General features: G+C 42.9%; 1 protein-coding gene across 2 annotated transcripts in view; it reads right to left on the reverse strand.

The window, feature by feature from the left end:
* LOC122817174 (MRG domain binding protein) overlaps positions 1-16,755 on the reverse strand; it is a 189,176-nt gene that overhangs the window by 90,742 nt on the left and 81,679 nt on the right. Inside the window, exons 3-4 of one of the 2 annotated variants that reach the window (XM_044090380.1) lie at positions 2,001-2,082; positions 872-946 (exon numbers count right to left, since the gene is read on the reverse strand). In XM_044090380.1, coding sequence (XP_043946315.1) covers positions 872-946; positions 2,001-2,082 — 157 coding nt within the window. The remainder of the gene's footprint in view (positions 1-871; positions 947-2,000; positions 2,083-16,755) is intronic. The other variant, XM_044090381.1, reaches the window with a different exon arrangement.

A 16,755-nucleotide genomic window follows, 5' to 3' on the forward strand; every position in this document is an offset into this window, starting at 1 on the left:
TGACATTTCATTAAGGGACATGTGGAGGTATAATGCTCCTTGCTGCACAGCTAACAATATAAAGTAGCTGTGTGCTCAAAGCAGAATGGAGACAGGTTAGACTTTTAGTAGCAAAGGCATGCGTTTTGAGATGACACTAGTTTATGGGTGATTAAATCCTAGGACATTATATTAGGTGTTCTCACATGTGGAGTTCTCTTATTAGTCAATGCCACAGCAGTTGTGCCAAATGAAGCACGCACAGCACTGGCTGTCAGTAGTGATTTTGGATGATATATGACCATGTGAGATACACAGCCTCTGATGTTCAGCGGCAAACACTGCGGGAACTCAGCAGTGTTGGGTCTAACAATCCACAGTAATGAATATGTCCACTAATGGGTCATACTGGAAAGCAGCAGAATCATGTATTATCACATAATACTGCCACCTCTCTGGCCCAAAAATACCCACTTTTGCATAACCAATTTTAAAGAAAGGAGATAAAAGGGTCTACAGAACTGTAGAAGTATAAAAAATGCAACTTATTATATATGATACACTGACATGTCATAAGTGCTGACTTGGGTCAGTGGGATGAAGAATGACATCCTTCAGGTGTCATGAGCCACCTGAAAGGAGATGGGCTGTGATTTTTACTTGGGATATGCAGATAAACTGGCCAAGAAGTAGACATGCTGTATTAAGAATGAAAAGTGGAAATGAAGACATTTAAAAAGTACAACAGCAGACTGGAGCCTCCTCCAGCATCTAGTTTTAATTTGCAAGTCTGCTAAGAAAATAAAAGTGCAGGAATTGAAAAAAAGATGACCATCTTCTTTGTCTTGTACCTTGGTGATCTTTTACCTACTTGTTTTTGACACCAACATACCTTCTTCTGATCCTGTGGTTGTCTCAGATTCTTCCTTTATTTCTTCTTTCACTTCATCTTCTGTCCCTACTTTTCCTGGAGAAACAGAGGCAGGGAGATGACCAGATGGGGTAGAGCATTAGTGCTCGTGTCCAGAAACTTGCAGCCAACGGATACCATTAGGCAACATAAAAAAACAACAGGCTACTAATGACCGAATACCATTAATATGGTAAAAAATGTACATTTAAAATGGTCCCCACCTTATAAATACTGCACATACACACATCTAACCTTCAACGATGAGTTAAGTGACGGTAGACAATGAGGAACACACAGTTGGGAAACTGCACTTCCTCGATTTACTCACAATACAGGCACGCTTAGGGAAGATGCAGTGTGGGATTCTTCAAATGATTCAGAAATCTGCTGGATCATTCTAAAAATTCAGATCGGAGTTTGCTGGAGCTGGTATTTAAACTTGTACTTCCGCTGAAAGTATAGGGCCAGTTCGTTAATCTATGTCGCCTTTGTCTTAGGCTCCCAATGTCAATAAAAATTTCATAAAATGTTAACGACTCAGGACTGTGGGACTTGTATAACATACATACCGGTGCTAGGAAGTTCTCCATAAACATGTCTACTCTGATCTGAGTCCCTGGACAGCCCATTCAAAGTTTCCCCTCTCAATCCCAGGCATGAAATGAAGATGTCCATACAGCTGTCAGAGACAGATACTCATAGCGGGTTAGGCAGCTAAGTCCAGCATGGGTTGCAATAAACATTCAATGAGTTAAATATAGAAATTGGTGATGTTGAGGTGTGATGATGGTACAATGTCCAAATTCCACACTAATATCTTAAACAATGTTCTACTTTTCAGGTAATAATAAAAGAAAACAAATTTTATTAATCAGCATTAAACTTCACTGACAGATCATTTGCTTCAGTACTGAATCTTCTCACTTACAGTTGTTGACCTCAGTTCCCACCCTTTGTAATATACATTTCAGTAAAAAAAAACCCAAGTTGGGATCCCAGGGAAAACAGGCATTAGGCATTCTATCGAACCTCACTATGTTTCAGATCCCCAACCATAAAGAACTCCCTGGGGCGCAGTACCTTTAGAGTTCAGTGCCGATTCGCTCACCTTCTCTTACACTCTGAAATATCTCATCTGGAAGGTTGAAGTTTTTCTCTAAGTTGGGGAATGGAAGGATTTCAGACTCGTGCTGTAGAAAATTGAGAAGAAATTACAGGCTGTAAACATGCTGATTACTGTTCATCTGACATACCAAAAATAAATTAAAAATGTCACTAAATTAAGATCATGTTGAGAGAAAAAAATGAAAGCACTTGCAATGGATAACAACAAAAAACATACAGTAGAACACAGAAATGAGGTAAATAAGGCATTCTACAGTTACTCTACCGACAGCATTACATCAGAGATCATAATGACACCTGAGGCATGTATTTTGTGCCAGGCCCTAGCCTCAATCAACATTTCATGGTTGTCTTACTCCATTTTGATAATTCTAAACCACAACTCCCTTTCCCATAAGGATTCATACACCACAGACATTTGAAGTTTATGTGAAAGTGACTCTTAACTTGCTCCCAGCGATTACATGAGGCTTCTCTGCAGAAGACAAAGTGCATCATTATCCATTTATACTGTACTTCATGAGCCCTCCTAATCTTAAAATTTTCATTTGTACTGAATCATAAACAAGCAACACCCTTCACAGACTCTAGGCATGTCTTAAACAGTATGGGAACCAGAAGGAAAACAGCATCACTTCAAACGTCAACCATCTGCCTTACTTACAATACGGAATTCTGAAAAGACAAAGGAAAACACATTTGTTCGGAAAAAAAAACGAATTGATGTTAGACGATCAACTTATAGATACTATTAAATTACATGCCAGGTGACGGTGTGACCTAAGGCTAAGCAACCCCTGGCACCAGACCCACACAATGGCCCATAAGAGCATTCTTTTTGGCATTCTGCATGGAACCAGCAGAGGGGCATACCTTGATCAGGGATATCAATGCCTTTTTTTCCTGACAAGATTACGGACTACAATAACAAATACAATGTATTTAAAATGAACGTGCTTGCTCAAACATTAACACCCCCCCTTAGCTTATCTCTTGTACTTGAACACTCTTAAGAATTTTGATACACGCTGCTCAAAAAACTTTCATCCAGGCCTTTCCTCGTCAGCAATCTCAAGTGTGTCTGACACTAGTTCAAGCGACCCTTTGATACTTTGCATCAGCCTTACACACCTCTGGTGTCCAGGTACAATGTCAGTGTCTCACATCAGGATAACAACCACTGGGGTATCCAGTGCTGGTACTCCAAAGACTAACAACCATAAAAGGAGAACCAGCTTACCAAAGCCAACAGTACCTAATGCCAGCCTCACATACTGCAACACTGTATACTATGACAGCAGTCACAAGCACTGACAAAAGCTCTCTCCGTGTCTCTCTCAAGAGAGGGTATTCTGAGTCTGTTGATTACCTCCTCCCACAGCACTATGCCCCCCCCCCCCCGATGAGTATGCTCAGCTAAACACAATTCCCCTTGGAGACAACCGCTGCTCTGCTGAAATCAAGGAACCATCAAAAAGGGTACCAGATCATTTGATCTCAAACTTAACAGATTTCAAAAAGGCCCAGGTGTACAGCAGTCAAGACCTGCCACCTGGCATGCCTTCCTACACTCCATTTTGGAGCATCACGAAAAGGAAGGCTCTCCCTTTCTTCCTTCCAAGACTGAGGAACCTAATTTTAAATAAATACTAAAACTGGTGGAAGAAAGAGGGATCTGGCCTTCTGAGGCTGTTTCTTTACCACAGAGGAATACAGACACAGCAGAGTCTGAAAGCCTACAGAGCATTTATTCTGAGGGTGCCACCTGTGGCCGATTTCCTCAGAGATGTCATTGACTACTCATGAGAACACTGTGGTCCCCACCCCTAGCAACATGGACAGCATTCTATAACCCCATCCAAGTAGTGTGCTCTGGAGGCTGATACTCTTAAGCTGTACTTGACTTTCTCAGCTGCATCCAAAAACCAGTTCCTCATAATTCAACAGTTCAATCTCCTTCACATGGGTTTCAGTGTTTGTAACAACCATGTTAACTTTAACAGACTTGTAGTATGTAACACATATGATGTACTTCTGTACTTTACCAAGAATGTCTGTCTGGAAGTACAGCATGCTGTTGAAGGGATTCATAAAGGTTCCTTGAGAGATGCACTCATGGTACACCCCTCCAATGCCATATTCTTTAGAAATGTCATGGTCAAGGTTGTGCAAAATGCCACCAAAGGGTCTGCTAGAGTGGTTGGTCAGAGCAATAAGCTCAATGGCCTTTCATCTCAAGAACCTCAAGTCAGCCTGGCGAGCTGGTTCAAATGGAGCAAGTGTTTGAAAATTCTATCACCAAATTAAGATCCCAAGGAGGAGCCATCCATATTCTAGGAGGCTTTGTATGCAACATCCCCTTTCAAAAACATTTTCACATGAGACTACATTGAAAGAAGGGTGTTCCATGTGCAGGCATTCAGAAATGGCCAACAAATGAACCTTGACCGAGGAATAAAAGGCCACAGGATAGTAACTCACACAAACAAAGCAGAACCAGAGAAACACTAGCCCTGAATGGGTGCTGGTTCTTTCCTTGGCGCTAACTAGTAAACCTTTTCCTGCTACTAATAAATGACTTTCTAGTAGCAACATTTGTTGCCTCTTTAAATAACTGCTGCACATCCTCATATAAATAGGTGCCTAAAAGGTATTAAGATTTTATTATCCCAAGTAGTCATGATTACTATGGTTGGGATGCGTCAAGCACCCCTGGTCTTGTGTGAGTAGATCAGATATGTGAGGAGCTTGGGGTAATTGCCCCTGGCCATATCAGAAGAATCACTGTTGCCTCAGACAGAAAGGAGTTACCACAAGGATCTTTGGAAAGTCCTTCTGAATCTTTAGAATAACTCTGGATAATATCAGAAAGGGTTGAAAAGTATACAAGAAAATTCCTGTCCAAGGGAAAGAAAAATCATCTGTCTTCCAGGTCTTTAAGGGTGAGGTCCTGAAGCAGAATTTCATCAACTAACAGTTGACAGTGAAAGCAAAAAGATGCATTTGAGGTGTTCTCCACAGTAGGATCACATCTTGGAAGACCCCTCGATACAAAGTCCATTAGTGATGGTCTGTTCTGGTCCTGCTCAGCTTGTCTGCCACACAGTTTTGCTTTAGCAGAATGTAAGATCCCTGTAGGGCGAATTTCTGCTGAAAAGCTATACCCCAGACTACCAAGGCTACTCTACACAGAGGGTAAGAACTACTTCCCCTTGTTTGCTTGTGTACCATATCACTGTGGTGTAGTCTGCAAACAGCTGCAAAGATCCCAGGGGCCAAAAAGGAACGAGAGGGGTAAGAATACTTACAACTGCCAACATCTTTCATTTTACGTGATTTGGTCCGTCTTTTCTGTTCTACTAACTCTGCACTGCTTGGCAAGCAAAATCTGAGGCATCTGTAGTGTAGTGATCACCTGTGCTGTACAATCTGAGGCATCTGTAGTGTAGTGATCACCTGTGCTGTACAATCTGAGGCATCTGTAGTGTAGTGATCACCTGTGCTGTACAATCTGAGGCATCTGTAGTGTAGTGATCACCTGTGCTGTACAATCAGAGGCATCTGTAGTGTAGTGATCACCTGTGCTGTACAATCAGAGGCATCTGTAGTGTAGTGATCAACTGTGCTGTACAATCTGAGGCATCTGTAGTGTAGTGATCAACTGTGCTGTACAATCAGAGGCATCTGTAGTGTAGTGATCACCTGTGCTGTACAATCTGAGGCATCTGTAGTGTAGTGATCACCTGTGCTGTACAATCTGAGGCATCTGTAGTGTAGTGATCACCTGTGCTGTACAATCTGAGGCATCTGTAGTGTAGTGATCACCTGTGCTGTACAATCTGAGGCATCTGTAGTGTAGTGATCACCTGTGCTGTACAATCTGAGGCATCTGTAGTGTAGTGATCAACTGTGCTGTACAATCAGAGGCATCTGTAGTGTAGTGATCAACTGTGCTGTACAATCTGAGGCATCTGTAGTGTAGTGTAGTGATCAACTGTGCTGTACAATCTGAGGCATCTGTAGTGTAGTGATCAACTGTGCTGTACAATCTTAGGCATATGTGGTGTAGTGATCAACTGTGCTGTACAATCAGAGGCATCTGTAGTGTAGTGATCAACTGTGCTGTACAATCTGAGGCATCTGTAGTGTAGTGATCAACTGTGCTGTACAATCTGAGGCATCTGTAGTGTAGTGTAGTGATCAACTGTGCTGTACAATCTGAGGCATCTGTAGTGTAGTGATCAACTGTGCTGTACAATCTTAGGCATATGTGGTGTAGTGATCAACTGTGCTGTACAATCCGTGGCATCTGTAGTGTAGTGATCAACTGTGCTGTACAATCCGTGGCATCTGTAGTGTACTGATCAACTGTGTGTACCTGGGAGGGAGAATGGGAGATTCAGATTTTGAAAAAAAAAATGGTGTCTTAGAATAAAATAATCTCCCTATTCACAAACTCCATACACTGGAAACTGGAAAGACAGGGGATGCAGACACTGGAAACATACAGATTATGCGTAGAAATTAATTTTTATTATGTGGAGTGTAAGAAACAGTATCATGATAATAAGACCTAAATCCTGAGGAATTCCCTAGCTGAGACATTAGTCTGAAAAAGTCAGGAATAGATCTATATAGTGATCTACTTTTTCCTGTGAAGAAAAGTTCTGAAAAGAGCTGTGCCTCATGACACAACAGGAAAACAGTTGGGCAAGAAATGTATACATTCTCCTGGAATCCCCCTAGGTATAGGAGATTCCTTACCCAAATGAGAGATTACTTTACAAAGAAAGGCACATTGCCTATATAAGGAAAGATGTGAAGACCTTGCAGTCTACAGTAGGCTATACAGGAGTCAGATGCTTTGTAAATGCCCTTATAACAGTGGAGAGACCAAAGGGTAATGCAGAGACCAAAGGGTAATGCAGAGAAACTGACAATGTGATCCAGACAGAGACAATATGTAGAAACTTCTGGAAGGTGGCTCTAGAAATGTAATGATGTGCATCTTTGAAATCTAAAGTCACCAGAAAACACAAATGGAAAACAGGGGTTGACAAAATGAAAAGGGATAACATTTATAGAACATGGAATCAGAAGCATTTTTAAACAAAACCCTTCTTCTAAAAGGAAGAGCTTATAACCCCCTCCCCCACCAAGACAGCCAATACTCCATGACAGGAGGGAAAAGAAGAGTTAAGTTTGGCAAGTAAGAAGGGATCACTTGTGGAAAATAAGAGGGGCTGGCATTCCCTTTACCAAAAGTAACCTTGATGAATTTACAGTTTGCCATGGTGGGAGGGAGGAAGTCTTGTAAACAACCATACAGGCTTATTTTACACTCCCGGTTCTGGAGGATTGCCTATAGTTTATGTAAACACCCTGCCAAAGCTTTTTAAACATTTGCTTACCAGCAGCTTGGTGGGTCAGCTTAGTTTGTCTTTTAAAAAGGTAGTAGGGGGATTGTTAAATCTCTTTGCCAAGTTGGAGAAAGAAGGCAGAAAACCTGACAGATCCCATGAATCAGCACACCTCTCTCATCACACTTTACAAGGAAGTCTGCAGCTGACAGTCCAAAAAGTACAGTTTTGTACCTACCATAAATGTAGATGTTCGAGTGCTAATACAGCTGCAGTCATAACAGATGGGTTCTCCTGCCGTCAGGCGGGTCCTCGGTCGGCCGAATTCCAAAGTCTAGGTCCAGCGTTGGTTGTTGTCGCTTTCTTTCCTGACGTCAGTGCGACAGGGGTACATAAGACACAGCCGACGCCATTTTCTTCAGTCTTTCTTGCCCCAGATATCAGGTGCCCCCAGAAGGAAGGCAATATATATATAAAAAAATATATATATATATACATATATATATATATATATATATATATATATATATATATATATATATATATATATATATATATATATATATATAATCATGCATTGCAATATAATCAAAAACCAGTAGTTGCAAGCAAATACATCATAGAAGGATAACCCAATCAAGTTGTAAGATGAGGAGTTAGCCACTAGGTCTGTACCCAGAGGGGAAGGAGGGAGGGAAACCTGGACTGCAGCTGTATTAGCACTCGAACATCTACATTTATGGTAGGTACAAAACTGTACTATGTTCATCGTGCATACAGCTGCAGTCATAACAGATGGGTAGAATCCCAAAGCTATGCACAGGGTGGTAGGCACTAGATGGAACTGGGAGGAGCCAGAATGCCCTGCAACACAGCAGTGGCAAAGCCTGCTCTAGTTTTGGAGTATAAAGGTAGGTGGTAGTGTTTAGTGAAGGTATGCACAGAACTCCAAGTGGCTGCCTCCAAAATATCTTTGGTAGGGACTCCTCTGAGGAAGGCTGCAGAGGTAGCTGTGGCCCTTGTGGAGTGGGATCTGATGCCTGCAGGTACAAATTTACCATGAAAGGAGTAACAAAACCGTATGCAGTGGCCTATCCATTTTGAAATTGTCTGTTTGGAAATTGGCTTCCCTTGAGCTCCTACAGCATAGGACACAAAGAGTTGTTCTGATTTCCTGAAAGGCTTTGTTCTGTCCAAATAGTAACGTAGCTGTCTATGGATGTCTAAGGAATGTAGCAGCCTTTCCCCTTTGTTTTGAGGATTGGGGTAAAAGGTAGGTAAGTGTATGGCCTGATTTAAAGCTACCCTGGATACTACCTTAGCCATAAATGACGGGTTGGTTCGTAGGGAAACCCTGTCCTGATGGAAGATGAGAAAGGGCTGCACAGCCATGAGGGGTTGTAGTTCCGAAACCCTATGAGCTGAGGTAATGGCCAGAAGGAAAGCTGTTTTCCAGGACAAATATTGCAAATCTGTTGAGGCAGCTGGTTGAAAGGGAGGCAAAGTTAATTTTTCTAGAATGTAATTAAGATCCCAGGCTGGTATTGGTTGTTTCCTTGGAGGTCTTATATTCTTAGCCCCTCTGAGGAACTGTCTTAAGAGTGGGTGAGAGAATAAGGGTGGATCAGTGTTGTATTCTGCAGAAATGGCTGAGGCATGGATTTTGATGGAGGCAAATGAAAGTCCACTGTTCAACAGCTCAGCTAGATACTGTAATATCTGGGGCAAATTCAGTTTTCTAGGATCCTGGCCTTTTTTCTCATTCCAAGCGCAAAACCGTTTCCATTTTGCGGAGTAAGCCTTTCTAGTAGATGGCCTTCTGGCCTCCAAAATGACATCCTGCACCTCCTTGGAGAGTAGGGTCTGTTGTGGTGTTAAGGAATTTTCCATGCAGCCAGATTGAGTGTTTTCAGCTGACTGTGAAGAGTTTTGTAGCTGTGCTGAGTCAGTAGAAGAGGCATTAGAGGTAGGGTCCAGGGAGGAGAATGTGTTAGGCTCCTCAGGAGTGGGTAACAGTGTTGTCTTGGCCAGTCTGGAGCAATCAGTATCATCTTCGGTCTGTCTGCTCTTGCTTTCAAGAGCACCGTGGGCAGAAGAGGCAAAGGTGGGAAGGCGTAAACTGTCCATGCTGCCCAACTGAAAGAAAGGGCGTCCACTCTCCAGGCCTTTGGATGGAATGTCCTTGAGCAGAATTTTGTCAATTGACGATTCCTGTGGGAGGCAAAGAGATCCATGTCTGGCCTTCCCCACGCTTGGATTATATTTCTAAACACTTGAGGATGCAACTTCCATTTGTGCGGGTCTGTCATATTTCTGCTTAGATTGTCTGCCAGCGTGTTTTCCAACCCTGGCAGGTACAGTGCTTGAAGTTCGATTTGCCATTCCAGAGCCAAGTTCCAAAGTGACATGGCCAGCCTGCACAGGGGGTATGAATGTGTTCCTTCTTGTTTGTTTATGTACCATATTACTGTGGTGTTGTCTGTTCTTATCAATAATTGCCCTGGATGCAGGAGATCCTTGAAAGCTGTAATTGCATTTATCACTGCTAGCATTTCCTTTTGATTGATGTGAAGGTGCTTTTCCTTTTGGGACCATTTGCCCTGAATGTACCTGTCTGTCATGTGTGCCCCCCAGGCGTAGTCTGAGGCGTCTGTTGTGATGACTTGATTTGCTTGAGGCTTGCAGAATGGTAGACCTGTGTTTGTTTGGCATGCTTGGGCCCACCATAGAAATTCCTTTGCAAACATGGGATTAGTGGTATTATTGTTTCCAAACTGTGGCTGTGTTGAGACCATAGGTTTTAGGTACCATTGAAGTTTCCTCATATGCAACTTTGCACATGGGATTAGAAGAATGCAAGATGCCATGAAGCCCAGAGCCTGCAGGATTTTCCTTGCAGTTAGCCTGGTACAATTTGCTAGTATTTTGAAGTACTGAGTTAGTTGCCCCTGTTTTTCTGGCGTAAGATAGGCCATCTGGGTGTTTGTGTCCAAGTTGGCACCCAGGAAAATTATTTTCTGAGATGGTGTTAGCCTGGATTTATCTTTGTTGACTGTTTACCCCAAAGAATTCAATAACAGTGTTACATACGCCAGATGTTCCAGAAGTAGGTGTTTGCTGTCCGCTTGGATCAGGCAGTCGTCCAAATAAGGGTAAATTTGTATCCCTTGAAGTCTGCAGTAGGCAATTACTGATGCCAGGCATTTCGTGAATATTCTGGGTGCAGTAGATAAGCCAAAGGGCAATGCAGAGAATTGATAGTGGATTGAACCTGCAAGAAATCTGAGGTATCTTCTGCAGCTTTGTCTGATTGGGACATGCAGGTATGCCTCCTTGAGGTCCAATGTTACCAGCCAAGACTCCTTGCCCAGCATGGGAAGAAGCTGCTGTAAGGTGAGCATCTTGAATTTTGGTACGAGTAGAAATGTGTTTAGGATGGATAAGTCCAAAATGGGTCTCCAATCGGTTCCCTTCCTTGGTACCAGGAATAGTCTGGAATAAAAACCTTGACCTTGTTCGTGAGTAGGTACCTCTTGAATAGCTTTCATGTTCATGAGCTTTGAAATTTGTATTTGAGCCTCTGTCCTTTGATTGTGTGGCAGGTTCGGCATGCCTCTCTTTTTTGGAAGAGTGTGAAAATGAAATCTGTAGCCTCTGTTTATAATGTCCAGGATCCATTTGTCTGTTGTGATAATATGCCAATTTTTTGAAAATAATGCCAGCTTTCCTCCCAAGGGTGCTGCCAGCTGAGACTTGCCTGGCATGCAAAGGGGAAAGTCATTGGGTTTGTTTCCTGTATTGTTGTGCACTGTCTTCGCCACCTCTTGGTGCTGGAGTTTGCCATTGTCTGCCTCTATATGATCCTTGAGATTGTCCTCTGCCCCTTGTGCGCCTGTATCTACCTCTTTGGGGCTTGTCCGTGGCTGGAAAGGACCAGTTTTTTGAAGGCCAATTTCTGCTAAAACATGGTGGTTGTACCTGTAGAAAAGCTTTGACAGTTTGCATAGATTTAGCTTTTTCTTCCAATTTCCGTAATGACTCCTCAGCATTAGTACCAAATAATACATCCTTTTGTAAAGGAGCATCTAGTAGTTTAGCTTTAACATGATCAGGCAAGGTTTGTTCCCTAAGCCAGGCATGTCTACGAATGACTGATCCTGTAACAGCAGCTCTACTTGAGGCCTCTAGAGCATCATAGCCACATTGTAAGGTGTGTTTACCCACTTGTTCTGCACTATGCATCATATCCTGCAACTCCTTCAAATCTGGTTGTTCAGGTTGTGACATTTTATTCCTTAATTGTTATAACAGAAACTGCTGATATTTAAGCATATGGAACTGACAAAAGGCCCTCATGGCTAGGGTGGCCGAGGTATATACCTTTTTTCCCCACCTTTCTAAGGATCTAGACTCTCTTTCGGAAGGTAATGGATTCTTAGCAGTAGAGGCCTTCATTCCCTTGGGGCCTTGAGAAATGGTTTCAGGGTCAGCATTATGGCTTTTGTAAAGAAAATGGTGTGAGTTAGGAACTCTGTAGTACCTATCAGGCTTGACTGGGGCAGGAGGCAGGGAATCCGGATTAAGGCAAGCCTCCGAGTAAACATCATCAAGTATGTCCAAGACAGGAGGAATCACCAGAGGTCTGTGCTGAGGTAGGAAAAGAAATTCCCTAAGTCTTTTCTTGGAATCTGAAAAATCTTGGCCTTCCCAATGGAAGTGTTCCCTCAAGGTATGCAAGGTTTCCCCAAAAGAGAAATCCACTGGGGGAGATACAGAAGGAATGGACTGCTCTGCATCAGAATCTTCAAAAGGGGAGTACGAGTGTGCCTCTTCATCAGAATGTTCTGAAATAATGGAGCCCTGGTCAGAAGAGGGAGAATCTTCCTCCACTCTGGGTCTCTTGTCCGGAGGGGGTTGGGAGCCCCTGATAAGAGTGATTAAATCCTCAGCCATTTTGAGCATCTGCTTTTTAGGCATGGGACCTGGAGATGGGCCCTGTGCAACAGGCCTCTTGGGATGCATGGCTGATTTGGACTTAGTAAAGGCCTTTATGGAAAAGGAAGATGAGGGTCTGAAGACACCATGGGTGGAAGTGGACCTGTCCACATTAAGAGGCTCAACACTCACAGTGGCTTCGGTAGCTGTAGTCAGGGTATGGGCAGAGGCACCTGCGGTCTCGGTTACAGAAGACACCGCCAGAGAAGTGTCGTCGGTAGTCAGGGGCTGCGTAGGCACCTTGCTGAGAACCGGACCACGTGTAGTCGGTTTTGGCGTGGTGTCGGTGGAGACCGCGGACCTCGCGTGTCAGACTTTGTCCTTGCGTTTTTTGGACAAAATGGTAGTCAGAGTCTCCGACGACATTTTATAATCAAAAGCTTTACCAAAAAAGTGCTGGGCGAACTCCGCCCGACGCTTAATAGTGCGTTTATTGAAAGTAGCACAAAAGAGACAGCCCGAGACGTCGTGGTCTGGGCCTAAACAAGGTATACAGAGGGAATGGAAATCCTTATGCGGTATTTGCTTCCCACAAGAAATACAATTGTTAACTTTGTCTGACATCGGTCTGAGGCAAGAAAAGTTTCAACGGGTACTTAGCTTTAAAGAAGACTTCGGTTTCCAAATTTTCGTAATTTCAGGAGCTGGCCGACCGGCACTTGCGAACTGCTTCTGCTTCGGGCACCGCGCGGCAAAAAAGACTGAAGAAAATGGTGTCGGCTGTGTCTTATGTACCCCTGTCGCACTGACGTCAGGAAAGAAAGCGACGACAACCGACGCTGGACCTAGACTTTGGAATTCGGTCGATCGAGGACCCACCTGACGGCAGGAGAACCCATCTGTTATGACTGCAGCTGTATGCACGATGAACATCTGACTATCCAAGGAACAATTAAAATTTTCATTTTTGACATCACCTGGGAGGTTTTGAGCATGCAGTCAGGCAAACCTCCTCATAAAAGTTCCAATGGCAACAGCAGAAGCAACTAAGACAAAGCAGATTTCTCCTTAGAAGAGGAAACAGATGCTAAAAACATTCCTTATATCTGTACAAGAAGCAAGCATAAACTTCAACATATGAGCTTTATAGCTGAGAATACTAAAAACAAGTGTTGTAGAACAATATACGTTTTTCCCAACTCTATCAGAAGCCTTCCCATCCATGTCAGGAGAAGACAGATTAGTATTAACCACACGTTAAACAGCATCTGGAATCACCAAAGTGAAAGTTGCTGGGTCTGATGTGGGATAAGTGTATAAAAACTCAAAATCCTGAGCAACTTTATACAGACTTATATGATTTCAGGTAAGTTGCAGGGCATGACAAAAACACCTCCCAAAGCTAAAAGAACTGGAGGAAAACGGAGTATGGAAATTCCAGTTATAGCAAAACATAACATTTCCCGAGGACTGCCAAATACTCTATCCCACTGAAACAAAGCATTAATTCGGAAATAATTTCAGTGAAAGAGAATCTTTCAAAGGGAATGGCTGAAGCCACACTCTCCTCAGAATATGAATAAAAAAATCTGTGGATACAAAACCAAATCTGTTCCTTCACAATCATTTTGATGTTCAGTCTCTTGAATCTTTTCAGAAAATAAAAAATTATTTTTGTATTTTGCCAGAAACAGCCATACAGGAAAGTCAAAAGCCTGAACCAGTCCCAGAGCTAAGCCCAATAAAGCACTCCTCTTCAAAGAAATTGAGATGGGAGAAAACATGTCTAATTACTTGTTTCTTTTTTGACAGGAATGTTTGAAGAAACAATCCCACCTATTCCAGGAGTGAAAGTTACTGGCTAGGGAGAGTGACATTCTCTGCTTATTCAACCATGGCTGACAAGAGTGCCTCTCCCTTGCCCAACAAGGGCATTCCAACAGCTGCAGAGGATGTGTTTAACCCATCTAGTCCATAACGGCTGTAGAGACAACACCATTGGGAGCCAGGGGAAAAAAGGAGGTGGCCCAAGGAACCAGTTTTGGCCAGAACAGTGTCCGCCATCTGTGTTGGCAAAGGCTGCATAGTAATTTTCTTCTTTTTGTGGGTGGAAGAAGGAAGAACAGAGGAAGTGGCAGGTCGTACCATGGTTAAGCTAAAAAAGATGACAGATTCACAGGGTAGCCAGGCAGCAGTAGTCGGTAAATATGCTTTATGAACTTTTTACCATAAGAAAATAAAGTGATGCTCTTGTTTAAAATTAATTAAAAGTCAAAGGAGAGTCGTTAAAAATATTTTTTCCCAATTTTAAAATGATTATTTTACAGAAAGTACAGTTTTGTACCTACCATAAATGTAGATGTTCGAAGATCCACATTGCTGCAGTCCTTACATAAGGGTAGTCCGCTGTCCTCGGTCGGCCCGAATACCAAAGTATTAGGCTGACGTCGGTCAGGGTATAAAAGCGCATGACCGACGTCATATCCTCAGTCTTTTCTTGCCCCAGATGTCAGAAGGCCCTAAAAAGAAAGGCCACAGCCCAAAAACAGGATACCTCCCAAAAACATGCCCAATAACAACCATCACCCAAACCATATAACCATGCCAAACTACAGAGGGGAAGGAGGGAGGGTAATTTGGACTGCAGCAATGTGGATCTTCGAACATCTACATTTATGGTAGGTACAAAACTGTACTATGTTCTTCATCTCACATTGCTGCAGTCCTTACATATGGGTAGAATCCCAAAGCAGAGGTAAAGGGAGGATGGCAAAATCATAAGGCATTAGGGGCTGCTAAAATGCCCTGTAATATTGCAGTGGCAAATCCAGCCCTAGACTTAGAATAAAGAGGAAGGTGGTAATGTTTAGAAAAAGTATGTACTGAACTCCAAGTGGCTGCTTCCAAAATATCTTTGTAGCTACCCCCTTAGAAAGGCAGTAGAAGTGGCAGTAGCTCTAGTGGAATGAGGTCTGATTCCAGCCGAATCTCCTTACCATGATGGGAATAGCAGAAAGAAATACAAAACCAATCCATTTAGAAATAGTTTGTTTTGACACAGGTTTTCCCTGAGAACCCAAAGCAAAAGAAACAAACAACTGCTGAGACTGCCTGAACCCTTTTGTTCTGCTCAAATAATAACGCAACTGCCTGTGAATATCCAAAGTATGCAAAATCTTCTCCCTTTATTTTGGGGGTTTGCATAAAAGTAGGCAAATGAATAGTTTGGTTCAAGGCCACACTAGAAACCACTTTAGGCATAAAGGAAGGATTAGTACGCAAAGATACCCTATCCTTATGAAAAATCAGGAAAGGTTCCACTGCCATAAGGGCCTGTAATTCAGAAACCCTTCTTGCAGAGGTAATGGCCAACAAAAAAGCAGTCTTCCATGATAAATACTTTAACTCGGCAGTAGCTGCAGGCTCAAAAGGTTGTAGAGTAAGTTTTCCAACACAAAATTGAGATCCCAAGCAGGAGTAGGAGCTCTACTGGGGGTCTTATGTTCTTTGCCCCTCTAAGAAACTGCTTAAACAAAGGATGAGAAAATAAAGGAGGGTCACAGTCATAGTGAGCAGAAATGGCTGCAGCATGAACCTTTATCGAGGAGAAAGACAAACCCTTGTCCAATAGCTCAGTAAGATATTGAAGAGAAATACTTAAATCAGGCTTGGAAACATCAAAGTCCTTCGCTTTGCTCCAAATAAAAAATCTCCTCCATTTATCAGCATAAACTTTCCTTGTACTAGGCCTTCTGGCCTCCAAAATAACATTCAAAACTTGTTGTGGAAGCTGAGACCCTCCAGGGTCTAAAGCAGAATATGCCAGGCTGTTAGATGCAGAGACTGAATCTTGACATTGAGGAAGTGATTGTCCTCCTGAGACAAAAGATGCGGAATCAAAGGCAGAGGCCATGGAGGCTCCCATACTAAACTCCTCAGTAGTGGGTACCAGTGCTGTCGAGGCCAATCCGGCGCTATCAGAATCATGGATGGCCTGTCTTGTCTGGCCTTCAAGAGTACTTTGGGAATGAGAGGCAGAGGTGGAAAGGCATAGACATGAAGATTGCTCCAACTGAATGATAGAGCATCCACCTTCCAAGCTGTGGGATGAAACATTTTTGTGCAAAACTTTGGCAACTGGTAATTTAGTGGAGAAGCGAACAGATCTATGTCTGGAGTCCCCCATAACACTGTCAACTTTTGACATACATGAGGATCCAGTCTCCACTCGTGAGGATCCACTATTTGTCTGCTCAACACATCTGCTAAGGAGTTCTGTGCTCCTGGTAGAAACCTTGCCTGAAGATTGAGGTGTAAACTGAGAGCAGTCTCCCACAAAATCATCGCTTGCCTGCAAAGAGGGTACGAATGGGTTCCCCCCCTGCTTGTTGATGTACCACATGACAGTAGTGTTGTCTGTTTGAATCAACACCTGCCCTGGGA

Source organism: Protopterus annectens, chromosome 12.part0 (genome assembly GCF_019279795.1).
Source record: "Protopterus annectens isolate FY-2018-M chromosome 12.part0, PAN1.0, whole genome shotgun sequence".
In the NCBI taxonomy this organism is placed as follows: domain Eukaryota; kingdom Metazoa; phylum Chordata; order Ceratodontiformes; family Protopteridae; genus Protopterus; species Protopterus annectens.